Source organism: Dermochelys coriacea, chromosome 10 (assembly GCF_009764565.3).
Source record: "Dermochelys coriacea isolate rDerCor1 chromosome 10, rDerCor1.pri.v4, whole genome shotgun sequence".
Classification (NCBI taxonomy): Eukaryota; Metazoa; Chordata; order Testudines; family Dermochelyidae; genus Dermochelys; species Dermochelys coriacea.
Window position 1 is genome coordinate 17,991,512 of NC_050077.1, and position 26,347 is coordinate 18,017,858.

Consider the following 26,347-nt stretch of genomic DNA (forward strand, 5'->3'; position numbering starts at 1 on the left):
ACCCCAGCTCCTGGACTGCACAGCTTTATTTGCACCATACTCCCAGGACTTGCCCTGGAAACCCTCCCTAACAATAAGTGTGTGTGGGCTCATAACACAGAGGGGCTTTGTAAGAAAATGAATGCAGCCAGAGGCTACTACGATACAGGTGTGTCTTACTGAAGCTCCTTCCTCAGTAACTTTTGTGTAACGCACACACCTGGGTGTGGTGTTCTGTCCCATCGACTGGCACCAAGACCACTTAAAGAGAGAGATAAAATGAGTTTGCTTTACAGCCTTAGCTAACAGGGAGTTGCCTTTTAGCTCATGTGGTAGAGACTCATGCACAAAGAGCTCAAGAGGTCCCCGCTTCGATACTGGGGTCTGTCAGCGTTACATTCGCATCCTTCCTAACTTTTCCCAGTGCAGGATTTCCCTCTAATAAGAACTTTCTGCCCAGCACGCCTTTCTGAGCTTGGCCCTTTAAGTTTGTTAGAGCCAACCAGCTGCAGCCTTACCGTGGCCATTTCGCAGATGGCTGTCGATTGCTGTAGCATCATCTCTTCTAGCTGATCAGTGCTCTGGGTTTCTGTTGTGTTGTGCCTCCAGTTCTTTCTTGTTCCTGAGAAGACTGGCACTTTGTTACAGAGGCATCAGATCTCTCACAGATTCCCTGTGAGGCTTTGATGGTGGGGGGAATAATGGCCTAGCCACATCCCTGCTACTGGCCTTTCCCCTTCTGAGCTGGGGAAGCTGTTGTATTTCTGTACTCTAACCTCCCAGCCACTTTTAACTGCTTAGTGTTGTATCTGCCAGGGTCACATTAATGCCATTGACTTTCTAGGCCCATTTATTCCACCAAAATTGATGCAACAGATCCTGGGAGCGGGCTAACCTGTGTGTAGCTCTTGGGGTGAGATCTGGCTCTCTGCATGTTTTGCCCGTGCTTAATTTGTGCCAGGACTTAACAGAGCTGATCCCCGGCACCTCTAGGCTTTGCACCTCTGGGCTTGGTGCATTAGTTATGAAAGTAAAGAAACCTACTTGAGCCCCAGCGCCCCTTGCATTACAAATTGAGCTTGGGTTTCACCTCAGGGTTTGTTTAAAGTTGGGTGCTTTATATCTGTGGGATCATGGTTAAAACCTTTGGGGAAGAATCTTACAATAGTTCAGTTTTGTTATTAACATTGAATGACTTATTTGGTGAGGCATTGCTCCCTAGCTGTTAACTCACCCGCTTATTTATTGTAAGATGCTCAGTCAAATTGCATTAGACTATACACACTTTTGACTTATAGTATTTCACATTTTCTCCTGCAAGTTGCTGAGCGCCCCTTACAGGGAGTGCAGTGACTTCAACGCCTGTTGACTCCAGTTAGCAGCTGAGGATGTGCAGTACCTTTCAGGATTGGGCCCTTACTGATGCAGTCAGGTTTCATGAGCCATTACTGTGAGTGAGGTTTCCCAGATGGGAGAAAGTTTCTTATATAAACTAAATGCTATCTGCTCCCCTGGAATGAGTGAAATTCATATGGCTGTTTAAAGGTCCTTTATTTATGTATATTTAAGATGTTATAATTTTGATATTTAAGCAGATATTAATGGTGTGTACTCTAGTGTAGTACATTTGATATTAAGAGAAACCATCAAAGGTTTACTTTGTACCAGATTATCAGTAAAGATTCATTTTGATGGAAGTCTGTGCCAAAGACTGTGTGATCCTACAGATTATTATATAGTTAAGGGCCACAGTTTCTAAAAGTGGTGAAAGTGTCCCACTGGGGAACAAAATTGGGCACAAAGCACAGGCTAGGCACTCAGGGGATTTTCAAAGGGGTGTGTTAAGAGCACCCCAGACTGTCTGCACCTGGGGTACAGCTGGACTGTAGGGATGGAGCTGGTTAATCCCCAGGGATTTTCATGAGTGCAGGCTGCCTCTGAGACAGTTGAGCAGAACTCAGACCCCACACCCTTGCCCCCACAAGCAGCCACACCAGACTAAGGGGCAATAGAAAGTCATAACTTTACACTGTTTTTTAAAACACGTCTGGGAAAAGTTGGGGCTCCATCTGCATGGCAAGGTAGAGGGAACACCACTCCCCCTGCTGGGTCATCGGCAGCAGGAATCAGACCTAAGGCCTCTGTGGTCACTGTGTCAGCATCTGAGGCTGGTTCCCTATTATGTAATAACCAAAGTTGCTACCCCTCTTAATGCTCCTGTGACTCCGCTATACAAGTGAGTTTACTTGTAATTGACTAATGCATAAAGACATTTCTAGCCCATAGGAACAAGCTGGGCTACAGTAAAAGCATGACTGGCCTATACCAGTTGTGCATTTGAAGCCAGTTAGCAGCGCTTGTATAAGCACAAAGCATGGGGCTTGATGGCCAGTGCTACTCTATCGTTTGGTCTCTCGAAGTGAGTGTGTCTACTGTGCCAGCAGACAAGCTCTGTGAGCAGAGGGAATGGAGCATGGTGCCCAAACTGGACAGAGTGAAGATTTTCCGTCAGACGGCGCTCCCCTCTTAGCAAATAGTCTTCCCCTCTCACAACTGCTGTGTGAGAAGAAAACCATGCAGTGCACAGGGCTGAGTGGTGGTGCTGACTTTTGGAGAGATCCTGTGATGATAATACACTGACAGTTCTTTGCAGGAGCATGGGGTGGTGGGGAGGAGATAACTGGCGTCTGGATTTCGCTGTGGTTGGCCTCTCTCTCTGGGGAGCCTGACTGGCACGTATGATGACTGTCCTGTCTGGCGTAACTGGTCAAGGATTTTACATTTCACGGCCTCATTCACAAGCTCCAGTGATCTCCCATGCCACATGGTCATGTTCCCAGTGTTAGTGCCATCACTGTGATTATTTGCCCCTTAGTGATAACACCAACCGAGCCACTTATCCTCCTGGGTTCATGTGAACATTCATGCAGCTCAATCCTCCCAGGACTGAGCAGAGTGGGGCATGCTCAGAGCATATCATGAGAGAGCAAGAGCTCAGCTGCTTTTGTGGCACAATCAGCCACAGGCCCCAGACTGTGCAGTGACCCCTCCGTGGGGAAGAAAAGGGTGGATGCATGGTGAGGAATGGGGCTAAAGGAACATTCATCATGCTCCTTTCCCAGTGCTCACAGAAATATTGGGAAACGTTAATACTAGATTCAGGCTCTTAACATTTCTGTGTTCAGCTGCTCGCCCTCCCTCCCAAGGCCATTTTGCTTGTGTGTCATCAGACGCAGAGACGTAGGTGGCCAGGAGTCAGTGTGGAAGCACAGGGCCTTCATACAGGCCCTATAGACTATATAGTCTTCATGGCATCCTTGAGATCTGAGGGCATAATGGAAGAATTTGCAGGACACCCGAGGAGCATGACTTCCTGGCATTTCTCTCTTCCCCTCCTCCCCCAGGCTCCCTCCCAGGGGTTTTCCCATGGGGAGAGAGTGATCTGGCCCAGAATTATTATTATAATTGTTAGTAATGATAGCAGAACTGGGATGACCTTATGATGCATTACAAACTGCTAACAGCTTGTTCCACGCAGCGTGTGATCTGTGTGATCTGACTTTGTGTGCTTTATTTTGATGAAGTCTCATCTTTTCAGTCTACTGCTGCAGCCTATTAGCCTGGCACAAAGCTCCAGCTCAAATCTAATGGCCAGTCTAATGGTACAAAGCAAAGTTAAAAGACACAGCTATTCTAATGACCAGCACTCTCCTAGTTGCTTCCAATTCTGTAACAGAATGTCCTCCTCCAAGGCAGATGAAAGGCAGCTTATTGCTGTTACCATCTGCTGCTCTGCCATCCCTGCTACAGCCAAGATGGAAGTTAACAGAAGGTTGCAGTGTTGGTGAAACCAGTGAAAATTCACATCTCAAAGTTTGTGTGGTAAGAGTGACTTTTTTTTCTCTACTCGTCTTGAATTTGTTTTTCAAAGTGGAAGGCAGTTTTTGTTGCGGTTAAGGTGACAACGCTCCTTGAAGAGCTGTTTGACTTGCATAAATAGTGAGATAAATTCACAAATGTGCGTGCATTGAATTTTTATGTGTGCTGGTGAAAATGACGACCTCTGCCCTGTAGTAAATATTGTACTTATGGATACTTGGGAAGGAGGTGAGTGTGTTTGTGTGGGGAGCCAGTCCCTTGTGACTGGAACTCTCCTTAGACCACTCCTCCCTGAAGGAGTATATCTGGTGGTTAGAGCAGAGGGAATCTTGGCTTTTACTCCAAACTCTGCCACTGATTCATTCTCTAATCTGTGTGAAATCACAAATTCTTGACCACCAGCAATACAAAATAACAGCACTGTCACGAGAACCCTGCCCCCAGATTCAAACCGCTCTTTTCCATTCTGGCATGCCACTAATCCCTCCTGACCATGAGAGAGTTCTGACATCAGAGTGCACAATACTGTGAGGGACCATGTGCCCTCCATTCCCACTGATTTCATGAATGTGACACACTGCTGAACATCTTTGACATGTGACCATGATTCCTCAGACTCCAGACTCCACAGGGAGTGAAGGTCACAAAGCACCTCATAGGACTGGGCCCCGAAACCACATCAATGAGAGAATAACTTATCTGTCATTAGCAGCATTGTCAACTGAAAGGAAATTGGCGTTGCCAGAAATGCTTGTGATGAAAACCAAATGCATCCCAGATGCACAGGCTTGGAATAGGCATGGGTGCTCTGTGGATTCATGCTGCCCCAGGCAACAGTTTCCCGTGAAACCTTCCAACCATGTTAGGGCTGCTTTTCACTCTTGTTCCCCCGTTTCTCAGCAGGGAAGTTAATGCAAAGCTGCATGGGGCTGTGAGCACAGACTAGCCCAAAGGATATGAGTGTTTGTCATCCCTGGGTCCTCTTGCACAAGAATATCTTGTGATTTCAGCATAGCAGTACAGTAGTGGTTTCTATGCACATAGGAGCAATGAGGGATCAGTCAGCTGAGAATCATGGTCATGTGTGCATGGGGGTAACACATGGTAGCAGGGGAGCATCATATTCCTGTGTGGATGAGCGTAACCTGGAATTTCAACGCATAGGACTGAACCAGACTCTTTAACCCATCAGATGTAGCAACTTTCAGATGTAGCAATCTTGCTTTTTTCCTTCTTCCTTTCCCTTACCTACATTAAACTTCCACTGGTGCTCTCAGCTACATATGGCATTCAAAGACACCAGCTCTCGTCCTTTAACCAGCTCTGCACTTAAAACCGTTCCTAGCATAGTAATGTCCATTGGCGTGGTTATTTGTTTGACATTTCCATATCAGCAAAAGCCCTAGTACAGGTGCAGTTATACTGGAAAAAGCACTGTTTTGCCAGTATAGATTATTTTGTCCAGGCCAAGGAACCAGTTTAAGCTGCATCTACACTAGAAGATTTTGCCATTATAGCCTGGTATACATACTGGTATAACTATACTGGAAAACCCTTTTAGCAGGGGTTTAGGAAGGAATTTTAAAATTGACTGCTTTTGGAGGGGCACGTACTGTGCCCCCACAGCAGCCCTGGGGTTGGAGGAGTTCACTCTCCTTGGTCCGCTGTTTTTTGGGGGGGCCCTTGTCCCTGCTTGCCCCTACTTGTGCATGCCCCTGCTTTCTGGTGTATACTAGGTCTTAGATATACTTGAATTACTTCAAGACAGGTGAAGAGAATCATTTTCATATCTGTATACGAGGAATGTGTGTTGCTATCAAGAGAGCTGGGGGCATGTTAGTCTGTACACAAGGGTCACTAGTGAAAGTATGTGTTCAGCCAAAGAGCATCACTTCCCCGCAAAACATTGGGCAATCTTTGAGCCTGAGTCTATTGTTACTTGTACCCATGAAAATCAGTAGCAGCTTCCTTGAGGCCAGTGGAGTTAGTGTAAAGCTGGTGTGAGAGGAGACTCGGACTCTTATTTGTCTGACAGGTCTGCTTTTCATAGCTTTCCTATTTTATTAAAATGTTCTAATAATGCTGAAGTTGGGCAACAAGCCAGAAAAAGCAGGAAGTTGAGACTAAACTCAATCTAATTAAACAATGCAAACTCCTAAAGTAGATGCATTTAAACTGGTTTAACCTTTACTTAAATTGCTTCAATTTTCATCAGCAAATTGCTGGACTAAGATCAATTAGTTGAAGCAATAGTTAAACTGGTTTAACTGCATCTACATTTGCACGGCCCTAGATTAATTTTAAATTGATCTAGTTAAACCAGTTTACCTTTTCTAGTTTACACAAGGCTTTAGTTTTAACTTTAAATTTCCTGGTTTTTCTTTGGCTTGTCAAAATGTTACATATTATGTCTTCATTTCCTATTCCAGATGGTCAACCAATCTTCAGTTAGACACAAATATGTAAAAAGAAAAGGAGTACTTGTGGCACCTTAGAGACTAACAAATTTATTAGAGCATAAGCTTTCGTGAGCTACAGCTCACTTAAAGCTTATGCTCTAATAAATTTGTTAGTCTCTAAGGTGCCACAAGTACTCCTTTTCTTTTTGCGAATACAGACTAACACGGCTGCTACTCTGAAACCTGACACAAATATGTGTGACTGCAAATCGAATATTAGTAATAACCATGATCTGAACCAACCATTGCATTTCTATATTTCTCATAAAAAGTTTCCATGAGCCGTGAAGTAAATACCTCCATTTGCAATTACTGTTAATCCCCTTTCTCTGTGACAGCTGTGTATTTGCTCCCCAGGATTTTTTTCCTTCTCCTGCTGCAGCATTTAACTTTGTTCTGGATATCAGCATCTTAAGCTTTAAAAGGGCCACACTGATCATATTTCACAGTGCCCAGGCTTTTGAAGATGGTTTCCAAGTTTTATTAATGTAGATATTGTCTGTTTCTGTTCCGTTTATACAGTTCATTGCTTAGGACAGCTGGAAACAGATGGGCAGGGCTTCCTGCACTATAACATAATAATAGGTAACAATTAAATATCCCACATTCAGCTCTGTAGGAGGAGCTGAGCTTTTTTTACCCAAGAGTTTCCATGCAAAGTTTCCTAGAAGGTTTATTTAAAGTGAAACAATAAGTGCTGGCTTGGAGGTGAGCCAGCTGCTGTTTGCATTTTTCATCTGTGCAGGGTGGTGGAGTTTGTAAGACACCTTTGGACAAGGGATGAGAGTATGAATTTCTCATCAAGCCTCTGCTTTTAAACCAAGGAAATACTGGATTGGGTTATTCAAGATGTATAAAATAAATCCAGGTCCAGATAGGGGCAAGTGTGAGCCTTTGCAAATAACCATTATAAGGCCAGTGAAATCTGGAGCATCACAGAGATAGCTAGTGAACAAACAAACTATGGTGGGTGGCAAGAATATACCATTTATTAAACAGGAGAATGGGTTAAAAGAAAAATGGCAGTAACCTCTCCATTACCATACTCCTGTGAGTGATACTGTCCACGCAACACACTGACCCTCTTCAACCCTGGCCACAGAGTGTTCCGTAGAGATGGTCTCCTGCAAACCTGCTGTTCTTGTAAACCAAGTCCTCTTATCTGATACAGTAATAGAGACGGATTGCGCTATTAAAATAGAAAGGCTTCAAATCTGAACCAATAACAGGTTCTGTTTGTTCGCGTTGTCATGAATAGTGTCTGTGTTTTGTGAGTATGTCTCAGTAGAATCTCACAGACTTCTACTACACAGGGGGGACTAGGTCCAAGGAGCTGCATGTAATACTAGTGCCACCACTAGAGACAGAATACCACACTGAGTGGGTCCAGGTTACACCACTGTAATTCTGTTTTAGTTCAGTGTATGTAAAACAGACCCCAATGTGAGTTTGAGTACCGAAGGTCAGGTGAAGTGGTTATTTTCTTTTCCACTAGCATAGAACGTAAGTAGGATCCCTGGATAAATTATAGGTCTGCTAATGTATGATATCATGTTGTATAAAGTCATGAGTTAAAAACAAACCCCAAGGCATAACTGCAGAATGACATAATCAAATGATGCCATTAAAATAAATAGGCAAAGTGGCTGTCTGAAATAAAGGGATGGCGATTTTCACTTAAAACACTATGACCACTCTAATTTTGATACTATCTACCATCAGGCATTGTTAAGGTGCCTGCAGGAACAGATGGAGTGGTCCTTAGATTGGTATGGTCCTGGGTGAGGTCACAGATGGTAGTGCTGGGCCGTGGGTCATTCTCCCAGAAGTCTCTTACATATCTGGCATAGTCAGAGTTCCATTTGGTCACTCTCACGAGTTCAATGTGCACAAAATGCCACTAGAGGGAACTGTGAGATGTTTTGGGCTCCAGTATGCTGATACATCAGACCCCGATTCTGCAGCTCCGTTCCTTTCTGGCATCTGACTGCGATGGATCTGGGTGAGAATGAACTGGCTGAATGAGACAGACCAGGAGGTAAAGGGAAGCATGTAGAGGAATGCACTGGGGCAGTGTCTATACCATCTGTTGAGGGTGCATGAGTGTGTTTTGCAAAAATAGTCCATTGCTTTGGGGCCCTATTGGATTCACTGCTGCTCCTGGATTCTCTGCCATAGGGGGTGGTCCATAATTCCTTTTATTTATGACTGGCTTGTAGGCAGCAACCTTTCCCCTCAATCTAGATACTGCAGTGACAACCAGCACCTTGTTCGGTTCTCGGCTGGGCTGCTGCAATTTTCTCCACCTTCGGGCTTCCTGTAAAGTCTACCAAAAAGTTCCCACTAGTGCAGAAGGTTTGTGGACCAGCCTTTCATGGAAAGTCAGCACAGACGCTATTTGCAAACCTCTTAGTGAGCCTTTGCCCAGGTTTCAGGCCTCTAGCAAAACCTTAAGCCAGATGAAATGCGCTGTATTTGAGGGTGCAAGTTTTGTACAACTGTTTTATTACCCCTTGAAAGAGCAAAGGCTCTTGACGTCTGGGCCTGCAGCTGGCCAGTTACTCAACAGCCTGGCAGTGAAGTGGGATCATCCAAAACAGCACCAAAAAGGCTCAGTCTCAGACAAGGGAACTATCCAAACAATGGTACATTAGCTTTTCTAGGACTGTATTAGTTTTGCTATCTGTTGGGCACAGTGCAAGGATGGGAGCTGTTTGAAGGAGGGGGCCTAGGCAATAAGCAGCACGGATTATTATTACTACGTTTGTAAAGAGCTGTGTCAATTTATCATGCGATTAGTGTTAATAATTAATGTAAATTACAGTGGTGCCCAAAATGTTATCCCTGGGGGAGGGAAGTCAAAGGCTGGAGGATAAGAAGGAGGGAGGGTTTTGACAACTAAGATGTGATTGGACCACATGGCTCAACTGTCAAGGTTTCAGGTGAGTCATTGCAGGCTACTAGGCCCTGGGTGTGTGCTGGTAAGAGGTGCTGACCAGGTAGGGTTTCCCAAAAAGCAGGGCCTTCTCAGGCCACAGACTTGGCACAGAGTCCTGAATTAGGAGGCGTACATGTTTGTTTGCTCCTCTGCATGTTGCATTTTTATTCTAAAAGTGTCACAGAGAAAGCAGAATTTGGTTTCATGCAGTATATTTGTAGGTAGCCTTTTGCCCTGTCATCTGAGTAGCTGCATGCATACAACTCTCACTGAGAAAGGAATATCATTATACAAATAATGGGGTAAAAAAGGTCTGATATGTGTTGAGGTGGGTAGTCTGCTTCACAAGTTTTCTGGACTTGTGGTTTTATATTTTTGAGGGTGATCACAAGATTTAACATGCGAAACAGGTGCTTATCGAACAGTATACAAGAATATCCCTCTGTTCGCCTACATATTTGTTTTGTATATGCTGCTTTGTAGAGAAATGCAGGAAAACGTGAAACAAGGAAGGGGGAAAATCCCATAGATGCTTTTTCATTTTCAGTTTGGTTTCAAGACCTGCCAATAGTGGTGAAACTGCTTGTATTTTGAGATCAGGACTGTGACATCAAAGGTACCATAACTGCCAGGCCACATGCTCTTGACTGTATTGCACTGGCATATTACTGTTTTTGTTTTTTTGTTATAATGCTATAAAAATTGTTTGTGGGTGTGTTCCTAGGCTTTAAAAAAAGCATAGTTTAGGTCTACAGTATCCCAGTCAGGGAACATAAACCTCTCCTTGTGAAATATGATTTTTTCACTAAACTAATATTTTATTTTATATAGAGGCGCATAGGAGATGTTCTTGATGTTTTTCTTTTCTTTGGTACTTATGTGTTTTGAGTCCTTTCCTCACTGACTTCTTAAACTGACTGAAAATTTAGTAAACACTCTGTCTACTCACCTACATCTTTTAAACACCTACATCTTTCCTCTCTGCCAGTGCAGCCAAAGACCTCAGATCAACACTCTACTGCAGCTAAATCACAATAATACAATAAGAGCTTTGCCCTCTGGAATTAAACCACAAAGCAGAGCCATAAATAGAAGCTCCTTATACTTCAGCAAGCAGTCTGAAAATTCAGTAAACAAACAGAAGATGGCTTGGAATACACAGGGGACAATGGTTCTGTCTAAACTGGTATCTGTGAATGACTTAGCACATTTCTAGCAAGAATCATGTTTAAACACTATCTGCTAAAAAGATGCTAACAAGTTTTCAAATCCCTGTATAGAAAGGGCCAAATGCCTAAAAAAAACAAACAAAAAAACCCCCGAAGTTAGAGAACATATAGCCTTGAAATCAGGAGAAACACTTAGCAACAGAGAAACTACTCTGTGCACAAAAAGCATTGTTGTTCTGCATAGGGAAAAATCCAGACCGACTCATTTCCTGAGTTTATCAGTTACTATGTGGCAGAGTTTTACTACAGTCTTGAAACTGCACCTTCTGATCTTCACAGACCTAAAACTTTAATGGCTCCAGAAGCTCACCTGACTCCCGCACTCCAAGCAAGCTGTGGTGGAGGTGTTATTATTTACTATTTGTGTTACTGTAAGGCCTATGATCCCTAGTCATAGACCAGGTCTTCTCACCAATTTTCTCTGAGCAGGTGAAAATGCCTCTCAGTCTCAAGTCACCAAAAACATAATAGCATTCAACACCTAAAAGAACCAGGAAATTCAGTTTTAGAACAGTCAGTTTTATAGCAGGCAAGTCCCAGCCTTCCTCAGAGTTTCACTCAGCTTGCTCGCTTATTCAAATGTCAGGCTCAGCTACCTATGGGCAAATTTACTAATGTCTGTAAGGAACTTTATATTGATGACACAGGCATAAATTTTCAGAGCTGGCAGGAGAAAAAGTGCAGGTGGAGTTAAAAATCAGCCAGTACTTTGGGTTAAAAGGTTTAAAAAATAATAATAATAAAAAAAAATCTGTGGACCAAAGAGCAAATTCTATGGGAAAGCTGTTAATCCTTGGCAATCAATCAACAGCTATGTCATCAATATGAGCAGTCATATATAATTCAGGAGTCTGGAGACATGGGCTATGTATACACTACAGAGCCTGTGGCAGAGTAGCTGTCGGAATAGCCTGCTTGTGTCGATGCAGCCTACACCAACAGAAGTTTTTCTGTCCGTGTAGGAATACCACCTCCCCAAATAATGTTAGCTACATCAACAGAAGCATTCTTCCATTGACACAGCTGCATCTACAAGGGGGTTATATTGGCATAGCTATCAGTCGAAGGTGTGGTTTTTGCACACCTGGACTGATGTAGCTATGCTGATGTAACTTTTAAGTGTAGACCAAGCATTTGTGAGGTTTATACCTCTCAAATATGTATCTCAGATAAACTGCATGTAGAGTTGCTGGAAGCACCAGATGTTCAGTTGCTAATGCAAGCTCAGAAATCCAGCAACCATAGGGTGTTTACCCATCACTGAAGGATGTCAAAAGTGTGACACAAAGAAATACAGCTCTGAAGAGATCAGCGATATCCAGAATCATGAGGGAGAAGATCAGACAAAGGAATCACAGAAGCATTTAAGCACTAATGACTAAAGTTTATTTTGTGAGAAATAACATTGCAGGTAAGATCTTCTTCCAGAGAACCAAGGGTATTGCTGTTGATCATGCCTGAGGACAGAAAGATTGAGAAAACAATTTTAAAAGGTTACTTATAATTGTGGCGTTTTTTAGTGCAAACTGTGTATATATGTGAACTGAACACTGTGGTTTTATTGGTATCAAATTGCATTATATATTATTTAGCCTGAGACTGTTACTTCATCTTTGCCAGACCACACATCCTCTTTATCTTATTGTTTCTGCACTGGCAGCTGGAGCTAGTGTAATTCCATATGCAGGAGTGTCATTCTCCCACCAAGTATGATTAGTGAGTCTCCTTTCCTTCTGTCTTGCTCTCCAGCCTTCTCCCCACTACAATTTATCAGAGGGCTCTCAGCCAATACTTATTCTCCAGAAGGTCTTGGCTGTCCTTCATGTCCTGGCTAGTAGATCTTTCCAGAGGGTGACAGACAGTTGAAACTGTCTGCCTGTCATCCCTTGAGGATTTCATAGAGGTGATGATGAGCACGTTTTTGAGTCTAAGTTCAATGGAGAGGCAGCCACACTGGTGGAGATGTGAACTGGCTTCCTCACCATTGTGAGTTTTCCACATGCTATCAGGCCATTCATCACATGCATGTTTATTGCAATCATCCTGCCTTCAGGTCAGGTGGACATGCTTCCCAATCAAAAGCGTTTTGCAGCATAAATATGCAAGTGATCATATGTGTATACGCGTCCCTCTCCAGAAGCAGCAATGACCCTCACATATTTGAATCATCTGCTCCTAAGGCTTCTCTCACAGAATGGGGCTCAGAGCAAGGATGGTTATTCATTGAGTGAGTGGTCGGCCTCTCTTAATAGCTGGGTTGTTTGGGAACGGGGCGTGGCGCTGCTGTCATGATGCTGTTTGGGACCTATGTGCCCACTGGAGCACATCTGCTTGGTGGCTCTCCATATCTTTGACTGCTGTGTCCCATTTGCATGAGCAATTTCGTTCTGCTGCTGGCATGTGATCCAGCTTACTCAACTGTGATAGCAACTACAATATACTGTCTCCTATGTTTACAGTGGTTCTAACCAGTCCTGTTACGTCAGCAGCATGGCTAGTACTTCCCTGTGTGAGGTGCGGGTCTGTTTTCAAGGATGTTGACTCTATTCCTTGCAGTTCTGCGAAGTAGTGCCTGTCCTCTGCACTTGTATTTGATGACCCCATTCCCCAATTCTGCCACTACTGGAGAGATGGCATATACGGCTGTTCAGAGGAAAATAAGGAGGAAGACAGAGAGAGCATTTGGGAATTCAAAGATTCACTTCAAGGCTCTATGCTACATGGGATAGAAGGCAGGATTAAATTATGGCCAAAGTGTGTAAACTTGGGTGGGTGACATATATGGTGCATAGCATCAAGGGCCAGCAGGTCTCCCCATCAACGTGTGCAGCCCCGTGTCATACTGACCATGTGTCTCGGGGATTGTGACGTGGGACTGGCTACTTATTGTACCTAGTGGCACCTGGGAATTTGTATGTGAGGTGCTGTGCTTATGTCAACCCTCCATAAAACCCTCCACAAAACCCACATAGTTTTGTGAGGGGGCTAAACAGTTGTCTTGCTTTTTTTGATTTGGATTGGCGTACTCAAATTGGGGTGGCAGGGGTGTGCCTCAAGACATGTGCAGGCAGGGCCTCCTGGGTTTACCACTGCCATCCCAGAGTGAAGCCATGTGAGGTGAATCAACCCCACTCTTCATGGTTCTCTCATTCCACACACCCCAGTCGTGAATTGCAAGTAGCTATGCAAGGTGCTCACCACCCTGTGACTGCTCCAAACTGCCTTCTTGTGCAACTTCTTGTATCGAGTTCGGAGTATATAGCTTTGCTGAATCAAAGGTGGAGTTAGCTCATAAGGCTCTTTCACATGGCTATTGTTGAATTCTGTGCTGCAGACACAAGTGTCGTAGCAATTGATCGTGTATGCCTGCTTGCAGCCTTCAGGCCTGCAATAGGCAAGGAAGGGTTCATAATATAAATTATGAACTAGTCAAATTAATAACTGCTCCCAAAGTCATCTCCTTTCTCTTCAGGATGTCAGCATCTGAGCAATTTGGGCACAGTAAAAACTGAGAGCAAGTCTTGTGTCACCCAGACTGAGAATTTAATAGAACAAGGATGTGACAAGAGACATTATCAGGAGCAGTTATTAATACTGTAGTAAATCTGGAGCTACCTAGGAACAACAATTGTCACTGCGCTGCACATCAATCACTCAAACCTTCACAGTGGTAGAACTCGGTGCCTTCTCTTGCAAAAGCACAGGTCTCTAACTTCTGAAGTTAAGGAGAATCACTGTTAGCTATTAGTACAGTAGAGCCTATGATGAACAGTCGAAGACTTCTGAGGTGAGGATGATGCAGTAGTGACAGTGCACACATACCTACTTCATGACACACTATTTATATAGATTTGCCAAGTTTTAATTTATTTTGAATGTTTGTATTTTTGTTAACTAAATTTTTCTTAGTGTGATGTGCAATATGAAAACAGTACTAAAATATTATTTCAATAGTCTGTAAAAATCTAAGCTGGCCTGGTACTGATTTTCACCCAGATCTGCAGATCAAACGCCATTATTTTTCTGTAAGAATGGCTGTCATTTCAATAGAGAATCTGGTCCTTTAAAGTAAGCAGACTGCTGATCTTTTTTACAGTGCTCTTCTCTTACATCTTTGCTGATAAGTGAGCCTGGCATGTTGGCTTCATGACAGTAAAGCAAGTTGATTAGCAAGGTTCTCACTGTATCTGGGTATGTGCTGGACAGATTATTTAAACAAATCTGTCTGAGCTTCCTCTTTTATCAACCTATGTCTTGTTTTTTTAAAGTACATTTATCTAAAAAAACCACAACTAAATTATAAAAAAATAGATTAAATGGCTGTAGAACTATTGTACTAAGAGTTCCCACTATGAATCTTTTGCTGTCTTGTTTTTGTTTAGGTCTTTGATCGCTCTGTGTTTAAAAAATGGGAACAAAGCCAATGTTGAAAGTTTGAGAACTAGGAACTCCATCCTTGAAAGTTTTGAATGAAGAAGCCCCTGGACAAAAACTGTCAATGGGTTCTGATGACAACGCCTTCATTTCGGAGAGGAAAAGGGAAGTGATGGGGAAGGGCTGTTCCTTCTCCCCTCTCTCCCACCTCAGTGCCCTAGTTCGGGTGGGTGCCAGGCAAAACCGCGGAGTTTGTGACTACACCCCCAGGCCTGATCCCGCTCTCCTCTGGCCAAAACCACTGGCATTTCCTCTGAGCTCACACAATAAATGACGCGGCCTCTTTTCCCCTCGGAAGAGGAAGCTTCGGAGCTAGTAACGGCTGGGGGAGAAGGGCTGGACTAAGGAAGCACAACAGCAGGGGCAAGGGGGCGGTGAGTGCGTGTCCCGGGACAGGAGGCCGAAGCAGGCGGGGGAAGGCGGCTGGGTGGCGTCCTGGGACGGGAGGCAGGCGGAGGCAGGCGGCCGGCTGGGCGCAGCCAGGGGCCGGAGCGGGGACTGGGAGAAGGCGGCGGCCGGAGCGGGACTCGGAGAAGGCGGCGGCCGGCTGGGCGCAGCCAGGGGCCGGAGCGGGGACTCGGAGAAGGCGGCGGCCGGAGCGGGACTCGGAGAAGGCGGCGGCCGGCTGGGCGCAGCCAGGGGCCGGAGCGGGACTCGGAGAAGGCGGCGGCCGGCTGGGCGCAGCCAGGGGCCGGAGCGGGACTCGGAGAAGGCGGCGGCCGGCTGGCTGTCCCGGCGCTGGAGCTGGGAGTGGTGGAAGAGCACGCGGTGGGAGGAGCTGGCAATCTGGGAGCCGCAGGGGTAGTGGGTCTAGGGCAGCCGGCAGGGGGGTGCCCGTGCCGACTCCCGGAGCTGGGGGAGGCTGGTGAGTGGGGTGGCGGGCGCCCCCTGTATGCGGAGGCCGGCGGGCGCTGCCGCAGTCGGTACCATGGGCTGAGCTCCCGCCGCACCATGACCGTCTACACCCTGAACCTGCGCGTCTTCTGGCCGCTGGTGACTTGCCTGGGCACGGCCCTCGTCTGCCTCTACCAGGCCGTGCGAAGCCGGGCGGGCGCCCCGGACTCGGACAGCGCCCCGGACTCGGGCTCTGTCCCGCTGCTCAAGGGCTCCGCGCTGCTGCTGCTGGGCTTCCTGCTGCTCCGCTACTGCGCCTCCCGCAGCGGCGGCGGGGAGTGCGGCCAGCGGCCCCCAGCCGCCCGCGGCCCCGAGGCGCCGCCGAGCAGCGCCGCCCGCCGGAGCCTGCTGGAGAGCTTCCACGAGCAGCAGCTGCGGCTCTCCCCGCACGTGCTGGGCCACAGCAAGGCGCACGTGAGCCGCATCGTGGGCGAGCTGGTGCGGGCGGCCAAGGCGCAGGGGCTGCAGCCGGCGTCCCTGACCCCCACCTTGCGCGGGGACTTCGTGCAGATCGGCAGCGCCTACGAGCAGCACAAGGTCCGCAGCCCGGACTGCTTCGACATCCTGGTGCCGCTGCGGCTGCCGCCGCGCCTGGAGCTGGAGCCCCGCTGCCTGGGCGCCGAGGAGCCGGGGCTGGCCCCGGAGCTGCGCAGCGCCTTCGCCTGCGCCCTGAAGGCCCCGCAAGGGGCCGCCTGGCCCCGGGGCTACCGGCCCTTCAGCGAGGGCTTCTGCGTGGAGCTGCAGGGCCGGCGCTACCTGTCCTCGGCCCTGGTGCTGCGCTGGTTCCAGGGCCACCTGCAGCGGTGCCTGGGCGCGGTGCTCTACCGGCTGCAGGAGCGCTGCCGCATCAGCCTGGCCGCCTGCCCGGGCCGCCAGCTCACCCTGCACATCCTGCCGCGCTCCGACTACGTCTGCTGCCACATCTCCATGGCCGTGCGCCTCATCCCCGCCATCCCGCTGGGGGACTCGCTCTATCTCATCGCCCTGCAGCCCGGCGCCAGGAAAGCCCAGCCCGGCGCTGCCTGCCCCCTGCAGGCCCTCTGGGGGCTCAACGTCTCCAAGCAGGAGCAGCGGCTGCTGAGCTGGCTCAAGGGGCAGACCCCGGCCAACTCCTGCCACCTCAAGTGCCTGCAGATCCTCAAAGGGCTGCGGGACCTGCGCGGCCGGGGCTTGGAGCAGCCCTTCGGCGCCCAGTGGAGCCGCGTCCTCTCCTCCTACATCCTCAAGACGGCGCTCTTCTCCTTGTTGCTCCGGGGGCCCTGGCACGCCTGGGAGGAGCAGTTCCTGGCGGAGCGGCTGGAGGATCTGGTGCTGTACCTCAGGGACTGCCTGCAGAAGCGGGTGCTGATGCATTTCTTCCTGGGCAACAGCAGCGTCCCCGAGGCGGTGCCGGTGCCGAAGCTGTTGAAGGAAGCTGCCCCCGTCAATCTGCTGGCTGCCTTTGACGCCCCTACTCTAGACTTGGCCGCCTTCCAGCTGCTGAACACCTGGAACCAGGCTCCTAAGATCATCCGACTGTACAGTAACCCAAGGTACTTGAGGAAGAGCCCCACGTTGTGCAAGCACATCACCGACACCGGCCAAGAGTCCCAGAGCAACTGAGCATCACCTAGGGGCGTTTGTCAGTGCCTTTGGGGCATGCACCTTTGGGGCCAAAGGACCTATCTGTGTTACTAGTAAATTGCCTGAGGGCCCTAGGGGAGATCGAACTGCCTGACCGCATCCAGTGGGGTTCTGTGTGTGTTTCCCTGATCGTAGTAACCTGGGAAAGTCAAAATTTAAGACTAAGAAATACTGACGCTTTAATAGCTTAATGGTGATGATTCTTGGAGAAATTATGAAACTTCCAGGAAAGTGCCTTAATTAGAAAGCACTACCATAACCACTTGTAAACCTAATTTGGTACCAGATTTATAGAGGGGTTCACACTGATGAATTTGGAGTGTCACCTTAAAGTTTAGTCACAAAAGTGACCCTGTCCATAGCTTTCTTTTAATGCAAAAGATAATCAGGATCAAAGATCAATGGCATGGAAAAAGTCAGTGTGACAAGGTACTTTTTTGAGGTGGAGGAGAAGCCAGGGGTGTTTCTTGATCCTTAAACACAGTTTGAAATATTTATTCAATGAGACACTCATAGGTGGTAGTCTGTGTGATTTTAATATACTGTGCTAAGTGTAGAATAATATGCAAATTAATATAAAATTAAATTATGAGGAGTGAAATTAAAACCTATTTGACAAAAGTATGAAGAATCTAGTTGTACATTTGTGTTAAAATGAAGGTCGCTCTGAAAGATTAAAATATAATTATACTCACAAATGAAAGAAGAACAATAGCACTTTATTTCCGTAAAGGCCTTCATTTTATGGTAATTGGCTGCACTAAATATTTAGTTTGAACATAAAAGAGGCATTAATATTTTTTTTATTAAAAATGGATGGATGTGTAAATCCTCTAAGCATTCTGTCTCGGTTGTTAGACCTGAACCATTTTTCTTCCTTAAAAGTTGCCGTACCTTAATAACTACCAAACCTCCCCACACCTTATTTGCTATAGTGCGAAATTTTTAAAATAACTCCAAAAATGTACAGGTGTAAACTAGCTGCTGCACCCATGTGTTCTTCACTGATAGGTCAGTAAAGTCCTTTAGTGGATCCGCTAACCAAACTCTTGAACTGTGGCAGCACTATGGTCTGCAGCAGACCAGGAGATTCCAAAAGTGAGAGGTGACAGTTGTAGTGCAGCAAATATTTTTTTGTAAAAATAATATTTCAGGGTGCCTTAAAGTTCCCAAGTCTTGGGAAAATTCATGGTACAGTAAGTACCTATTAATATAAACACTAGCCCGATAATTTCCATGTGTAGAGAGATTATTTGAGAATACCTCATACAACTTCTCAGTTGATCTGTAATGAGCACTTACTGTCTTTTGAGTAGTATACATTAATAGTTTAGTTTTGGATTTTAGCTGAGAAAATACGTTTGACCTTATGGGCTATTGCTGCATTAAACTATAGTATGTAGAAAAGGATCAGAAAGCTTCTTTTTCATATGCTCTTTAAAAGTGTGCTTAGTTTTTGATATAAATAGTTAAAAACTAGTGAACCAAATGCATCACAGGTTGTCTGCAAAATTACACATTCTAAGCAGTCCAAACTTTAATGTAATACACAATACATTTCCACAGCTCCTGAGACCACATTCTTGAAAATTAAAAGTATTAAGGCACTAAGCCTGTAATTGAATTTTTCATGTACGTAAGGTTAAGCATGTGCCTGATTGTTTGCAGGATTGGGTCCTAGGTGGACAGTCTGCTGTGCTTAATTTTAAATTGGTAAATTAATCAGGAACAGCTGGGAATGTTTGGAATAATGTAAAACTGTTAAAATTTCAGAAGATTGCTCCATATATATTATGCTGGTGTTCTCTATCTGTAGTTGTACATGATGGAAAATAGCACACTTTTAAAAACAACCACAAAGCTTCATAAAACCTAGTTTACTAAACTGAAAATTTCTCCAGTTATAGATGCATGTTTCCTTGTATTTGGTTTTTAAACTGACTTTGTTGTCTTATTTTCAGGTCATTTAGCACCTAAGTGACATTTTCTCAAATTGGGTTATTTTTACATGGATCATTGGTTCTCTCTTTGGGCAAATACACATGGCTTGTTTATGTGTAGTGTTGACCACTGTGCTCACCAGGTGGACTTAAGTGAGCTACCTTGATGCATTTTTAGAAGGCCAAAATGTTTACTGTTTTGCAGACTTGTATAGGGTTGCCAACCCACCAGGGTTGTCCTGGAGTCTCCAGGATTTAAAGGTTATGTCCTGTGATGAAATCTCTAGAAATATGTCCAACCAAAATTGGCAGCCCTAGCTACACATACAAGGAGTGCTATTCTGCAGTCCTTGAGTCAATAGGAGTTTTGCCTGAGATAGGACTAGTGAATCAGGCCCAAGGTATTGTGGTTACATGGAGCACATTTAGTTCAACAGTTAATCCTGGCAACATGGTTACCTTAGTGAACTACCTGTTTGTTTACATCAGTGTGTAACACTTCTTTTTTTTTTTTTTTTTTTTTTTTTTCCCCAAGAGGGACTATGTACATTTTGGTTTGTGTTCCTTACTGGCTTATATAATACATGGAAACCTATTAGATTTAATACAACTTTCTTATTGCTGTTAAGCGCTGATACTACAAAGGGAAAGTTACATCAAGAAATGCATAATAAGAAGGGATTTTGGGGAATATAAATAGTTTGAAAGTGAAACTTGAAAGTTGGGGGAAAGGACAAATGAGGAAGAGCAGAAACACTTGGTGAAAGAGCAGTGCAGGTAATCCAAAGGACACAGAGACAGATGGAGGAACCCTGCAGAAGGGTCATGAAGATTTGGATTGAGGTGGGGGGAAAAGTGATTTAACCATGTTAAACCATGCTTCCAAAATGTATATAAAACAAGGCTACAATGGCGGGGGGGGGGGGGGCTCCCTACCCATGTTCCCGTCAGTTGCAAAACTCCCGTTGATTTGGGCTTACTAACAAGTTCAAATCAAGCTGATCTTTAATGGGAGCTTTTGCTACATAAGGTGTATGTGAGATTATGTTCTTGGTGACATGAGCAAACCACGGCCCTGATCCTGCACATACTTATGCATCTGCTTTAACTTCAGGCACATGAGTAGCCCATTGAAGTCAATGAGGCTATTTACATGAGTAAAATTAAATTTGCACTCAGATGATGCAGGATCAGAGACTGAAATTCTGTATTGAACAGCAATTCTGATCTGTACATTTCAGGTATTGGTTGGTATTTCCTGTATCTATAATGCCTATGTTCATAGATATTATGTTTGACTAAAGTGACTATTGAAAATTGGGTCTGTTAGACTATTAATGTCATTCTATGCCAAACAAAATGTGGTGGTGCGAATATTAGTTTCTGGTGCTATCTTTAGGGTCTTACCTGCAAACATCACATGCAGAATTTGACCCATGTGAGTAACCTATTGACACTCCCTCCCCTCATGGGAGTGCTCACATGAGTAAAGTTCCACGCATGTATTTGCAGGATTAGGGCATTACTTGTTACAGTGTAATGTAGACTGAGAATGATAGTTTGTGTATTTAAATTAAAAATGAAATACAGAAAGAAACACATGTTTCTTAGACACTACTGTCTATTAAATACCTAACAATTTTTTAAGGACTTAGTATAATCAAAACTGGTGTCACTTTTTTGGGAAAAGCTACATCTAAAACAGGATAAATTGAGATGTGCATATGAATTTTTTGAACTGCATATCTATTTTCTCCGTGTATTAGAAATTATAGTGTTAATTGTTAAATTAGTAACACTTCTTAAATGAGACCTTGATTAAATGACTAAAGCATTCCTCTCTCTTTCACTTTTGGATCTTCTTGCAAAGCAATCCAAACTAAATGTCTGTTTGAAATGGACATTCATGGTACAATTATTTTTTGCTGGTTAATAATCAGACCAAAGATTTAACTAAGTGTTGTTCAGCTGCTATTGTTTTAAGAAAGTGTTTATATGCTTAAAATGTTAGCCTGTTTGAAACAAATGTTCATAAACTCTTCTTCTATTTAATATCCAAATACATGTGCACTTTTATTGTCTCTGCAAAAGGTTGGAGTTTTTGTTACTCATTTTTAATATTTCACTGTATATTAATAAACAGCTGTTTTGAAACCTCTGTGCCTAAGTGATTTAACAGTGTTTCTGTGGCAAAAGATAACTACTCCATCAAGTAGAATTTACTCAAATAGCAGTGAACCTGATACTGTATTACCTAAGGGTGAAATCCTGGCGATTGCAAGAGGTTCCTCTGCACATGGGAAGATCTGTCCTGACGGCACGCTCCTTGGGACTGTGAATAAGGATGCTGAAGAAGGACCAGGAGAGAGGTTGGAATTTGGCCGATAGATCCACAAACTGGGTCCATTGCCAGAATTCTATGCAAGAGGATGCAGACTGGGCCACGAATGTTGCTGCAAGTTGTCGTAGCCCTGGCTGCACTGTTTTCAGATTAGGGAGGGGCCAGTTCTGTTTTCCTGATTGGGTCTCCACAGAAAGCCTGCTTGCTTGGGATTTGCACAGAGGCTTAGGACTTCACTCCTAGTGAACAGAACTTTGTGCAAGCTGTACAGGCATTACGTATGTACACATGTCTGTTTCGGAGTTACAATCTGCACGGACCTTATTTTGTCATTGTTTCACGTGGAAAACTTCCACTGAAGCTAGTGGGAGTTGTGGGTGGGTGAATCGGAGGAAATCCTACCTCATTCATCTTACGTAGGATACTAAAACCATATTGTTGCTTGTGCCAATGTACTCTATTAGAAAATGGGATCAACAAGATCTGAACCTTTAATATGTTAAAATACAAGTTAAACTTAAGATAATTCATCTGAAGTATTTTTCCCTTCCCTTCCCCAAAAAAAAAACTTTCTGTAGGGAAAAAAATCAAATAGTCCAAGAACCCATTTTATAAAGCACTGAGGAATGTTCGGCCTATTGGATTATTCGGTTGACTGAACTGACTGGAAGCTCCTAGCAGAGATGTTTTCTTGTGCCATTATTGCACATTCACTGATCAAAGTTTGGGGAGAGTATTTGGATTTGTTTTCTTTTTAATTAATGTTTTGAGGTGATTACGTTGGTCAGTGCATAAAACTTATCTCTACTCTCTGCCCTGCAGCACTCCTACCACTTCCTGTTCCAGTCCTGGGCTTCTTTTGAGCAGAAAACATTAATAGAGCATGCAGTTTTCCTTTCATAATAAATTTTCAGTAATGAAAAAATTAGATGGACTAAAGACATTCAGGCTTGGTGCTAAAGAGAAGTCTGTTTGTGTCCAACCCATAGAAGAAATTTATTTTAAAATCTTTTCATCCGTGTGAAAATATCAACCTTGTAATGCAGACAAGTTTGGCAGTGATTTACTGATTAAGTACGGGTAATGTAAGTTACAGGTGCTTGAAGGAAAAAGCACTTTCTTACGCATTCAGAACCACTCAAACAGCAGAATGTTTGCTCTTTTAGGCTAGTTCCTTTGCACCTTCCTTATTAAATGTGGGAAAACTTCTTATTAAACATGACAGGTAGACAATGGGGCTGAAATTTCACAAAGGAGGACATGAACTCTGTGTAGTTAACAAGTGAGAGATGAATAGCTCTGTTTCCATATAGATCTTCAAAATATAGTGGAGGGAATAGTTAGTGTTCATGCTATGTATTCACTGCAGTACTGACTGATATTCTAGTGTACAGCTCTCCACCCATTTGAAGGCTTTTGGTGACTCCTGTTATAATTGGTACATAATTTAATACCCCAGGATATGAGGAGTTGAATCTCTCTTTGTATCAGTTTGTGAATGGGGTTTCCATATCCATGTTTCTAGTAGATATGGTTAGTGTTCAACCTGTACAGTACCTATGCCCATGTGTGGAAGTGTCTAAGCATTTTTTGTGCCTAGCATATGTCTTATTTTGGTTATGTGTCCCAAACATTATATTAAACCAACAATCTTCCACTGAAACTTATCAATAGAACATAATTTTATTTATTTTTTTAGCTCTGCATGTAAATTGCAGGACCTATTGATATCCACATAACACTTTGTACTTTGTCTGAGATTGTCAAAAGTTCACTACAAACACTGATGCCTTTAAGCTTCTTTCTACCCTACCCCTAAAGTAGGGAAGTAGTATCATTTCCCCTTTAACAGGTGGGGAAACAGCTTCAGGAAGAAAAGGAGTACTTGTGGCACCTTAGAGACTAACAAATTTATTAGAGCATAAGCTTTCGTGAGCTACAGCTCACTTCATTGCATCCAATGATGGATGGATGCAATGAAGTGAGCTGTAGCTCACGAAAGCTTATGCTCTAATAAATTTGTTAGTCTCTAAGGTGCCACAAGTACTCCTTTTTCTTTTTGCGAATACAGACTAACACGGCTGCTACTCTGAAAGCTTCAGGAAGGTAAGGGATTTGCGCTGTTTCACAAGAGGACTGTTGCAGACCTGGAACTTGATCATGTATTTCTTGACTCCTATACTTTCTCTTTAAAACCAAACAAAAACACTTCTACAAAAAGGGTCAGTTCCTTTTTTTAGCTTGGCATTGTCACAGTGGGCTTCAGCTGTATTTGAATGGTGCCCACAAGTGTGGCAGATGCATCGCAATCAATATGAAAAGTCATGATCACTGGCAGAAGGAACTCATAAATAATTTCAGGCACGATGCAACCAGGGAAGTAACTAATAGGGAGATTAGGAGGTGGGAAGATATGGGCAAGCTTGCTAAGGTTATTGGTTACTTAGTGAAGACTATGGTTAGAGTAAAAGAAGAGGAAAAATAAGGTAGACAGCTGATTAAACCATTTCTTAACATGCTTGCTCTTTAGTTTCAAGTTTCAGTGGAAAAGATGATAAATACTGGGCAAAGAAAGTTTGGTTGTATCTAGATCCTGTTGATAAACAAAGTTTATTGGGCCGGGGAGGCATAAGGGGAGGGCAGCCCTTGGCTCTTATTCTTGCCAATCTTGTTTCATGCAGAATTAAAACTCTCTGAAATGTTTTAACCTGTCTTTGGATGGAGTGTTTGGAAAACGAGAAGTATTATTCATTCTTGGATTTTGACTGGTGGATGCTATCCAGTACAATAGTACAGTGTATTCACCTTTTAAATGTAGTGAGCTCTACAACTGTGCATTTCCATTAGGCTTGTGCACATTTAAAATGTTGAGTTGTTTAATTCTTGTTGGCATGACCAATATAGACATTCCACTTCCTCTATAAGTAAGCGCTGGAACAGCAGCTATAGAGGAAATGAATCATTCCTCTATTTCTGTGTCAAAAGACATCTGAGCACTGTACAATACATTTATGAATCTTTTTTTATTGCATTTCTTTTAAATTCCTCCTCTACTAGAACACCCTTTACCTGTTAAAAATATGTGTATAGAAGAAGGGGGAAGCCCCTCATGTGCCTGTTTAATAGGTCTGATTCAAAAAGGTTAGGTTTCTAAGATGAGGCAATCTCAGGGTGCTCCCCTGAGATAGTGGTTGCTCCAGGCAGTGCTCTGCTCTCCTTCCTGTTGAACGGTGGATGGATTCCTATTAAAAAGACAGTGGTGCAGGGATATACTATAGAGTGTGTTCGCTGAGTACAGATTAAAGTGCATTATTTTGAACATCTTATCTTCTCTTGGAGGCTCGTTTGTCTCTCTCTAGATTTGAAAAGAGGTAGCTCAGACTAGTCATAAGGATTATGAATCATGAATGCTTCTCAAAGTAATTTTCCTATCCAGACTGTAAATACTTTCACAGGAACTATTTTAGCTGCTTGGCCATCTCTGCTTTACAAAAGCTATTGAAATGTTCCGAATAATAGATGAATCTAAGACTCTCAGAATTTAGGAGGATGAACCTCTCAATCCATTTTTCCTAATTTTTAAAATGTTTTTTTCACTCTGGTATGCTGTCATAGAAGTTGATCGCCTATATCTGTTACTTCATTCATATTTCTTGTACTATAGTACTGTATGGTGGTTCATAGGCACGTAAACTGTGTGTGCTTTGTTTTGGGGACTGTTATTTCATTCTGTGTTCATACAACACCTAGCACGAAGGGGGCGTGGTCTATGACTGGGGCTCTTCAGTGCTACCACAATGCAAAGAATAACATAACTCGGATACCGTGGTGATGGACGTTATATAACTGATAACATAGGTTAGCGTAAAATTCTATTTTGGTGAGAGAGAGGCTAAAATTGGGGAGTGAGAGTCGGAGTTTCTGGCTTATATTTCCAGTTCTACAAGTAACTGACTTTAGGCAGGGATTTCTGTGCCTCAGTTTCCCTTTCTGCATAATAGGTATAATACTTCTATTGAAGGTTGTAATTAGGCTGAATAAGTATCCATGAAGAACTTTGAGAGCCTTGGATGAAAGGTGCTGCTGAAGTGCAAAATATTATTATAGATACGAATCTGGAATTAACGCTTGTGGAGCATGTTGAAATCCTCAGGTAGAAGACACTATTCGAAAGCAAAGTATTATTACTACTGTTTAATTCTTTAAAACATTTTGTGATCCAAACTGGATAGAAGATGCAAAACAAAGTAAGCATCTCTGAAGTAAATTTAATGACAACTGTTTTATAGATTTAATCCAGGAGTTTCCTGAAGTGTAGCAGGAATAGTACTGGAACACAGATCTGCTGACTTTCAGGCTTGTGCTTTAACCATTAGACCATGCTCATTCATGAAACTCTATGTGTGTGGGGTGTTAAAATTTCTATTTCAATGGGTAGGCAACTGGTATTTCTAGCGATTCCTTCTCATTCTGTAGTAGGGAAGAGGAAGGATTGCTACATTAAGTTGTATTTCCCCTTTTTCCATTTAATAGGTGGAGTTGGAGGGGGGAATACTGCAAAAACACACATTGAGTATGGTGCCTGTGTTTGTATTTGAGTTACATTCACTCAAGTGGTGGCAGTAAGCACA

General features: G+C 43.9%; 2 protein-coding genes across 3 annotated transcripts in view; both read left to right on the forward strand.

Moving 5' to 3' along the window:
• Position 1: 1 nt before the first annotated feature.
• ITPRIPL2 (ITPRIP like 2) lies at positions 2–21,529 on the forward strand. The gene is made up of 2 exons (XM_043493485.1): positions 2–1,429; positions 14,867–21,529. The coding sequence occupies exon 2, from the start codon at positions 15,870–15,872 to the stop codon at positions 17,412–17,414; it is 1,545 nt and encodes a 514-aa protein (XP_043349420.1). The 5' UTR covers positions 2–1,429; positions 14,867–15,869; the 3' UTR covers positions 17,415–21,529.
• The window catches only part of SYT17 (synaptotagmin 17), a 118,862-nt gene continuing 100,773 nt past the window's right edge, over positions 8,259–26,347 (forward strand). The window contains exon 1 of one of the 2 annotated variants that reach the window (XM_038420470.2): positions 8,259–8,355. In XM_038420470.2, coding sequence (XP_038276398.1) covers positions 8,326–8,355 — 30 coding nt within the window. In that variant the 5' untranslated portion in view covers positions 8,259–8,325. The remainder of the gene's footprint in view (positions 8,356–26,347) is intronic. The other variant, XM_043493488.1, reaches the window with a different exon arrangement.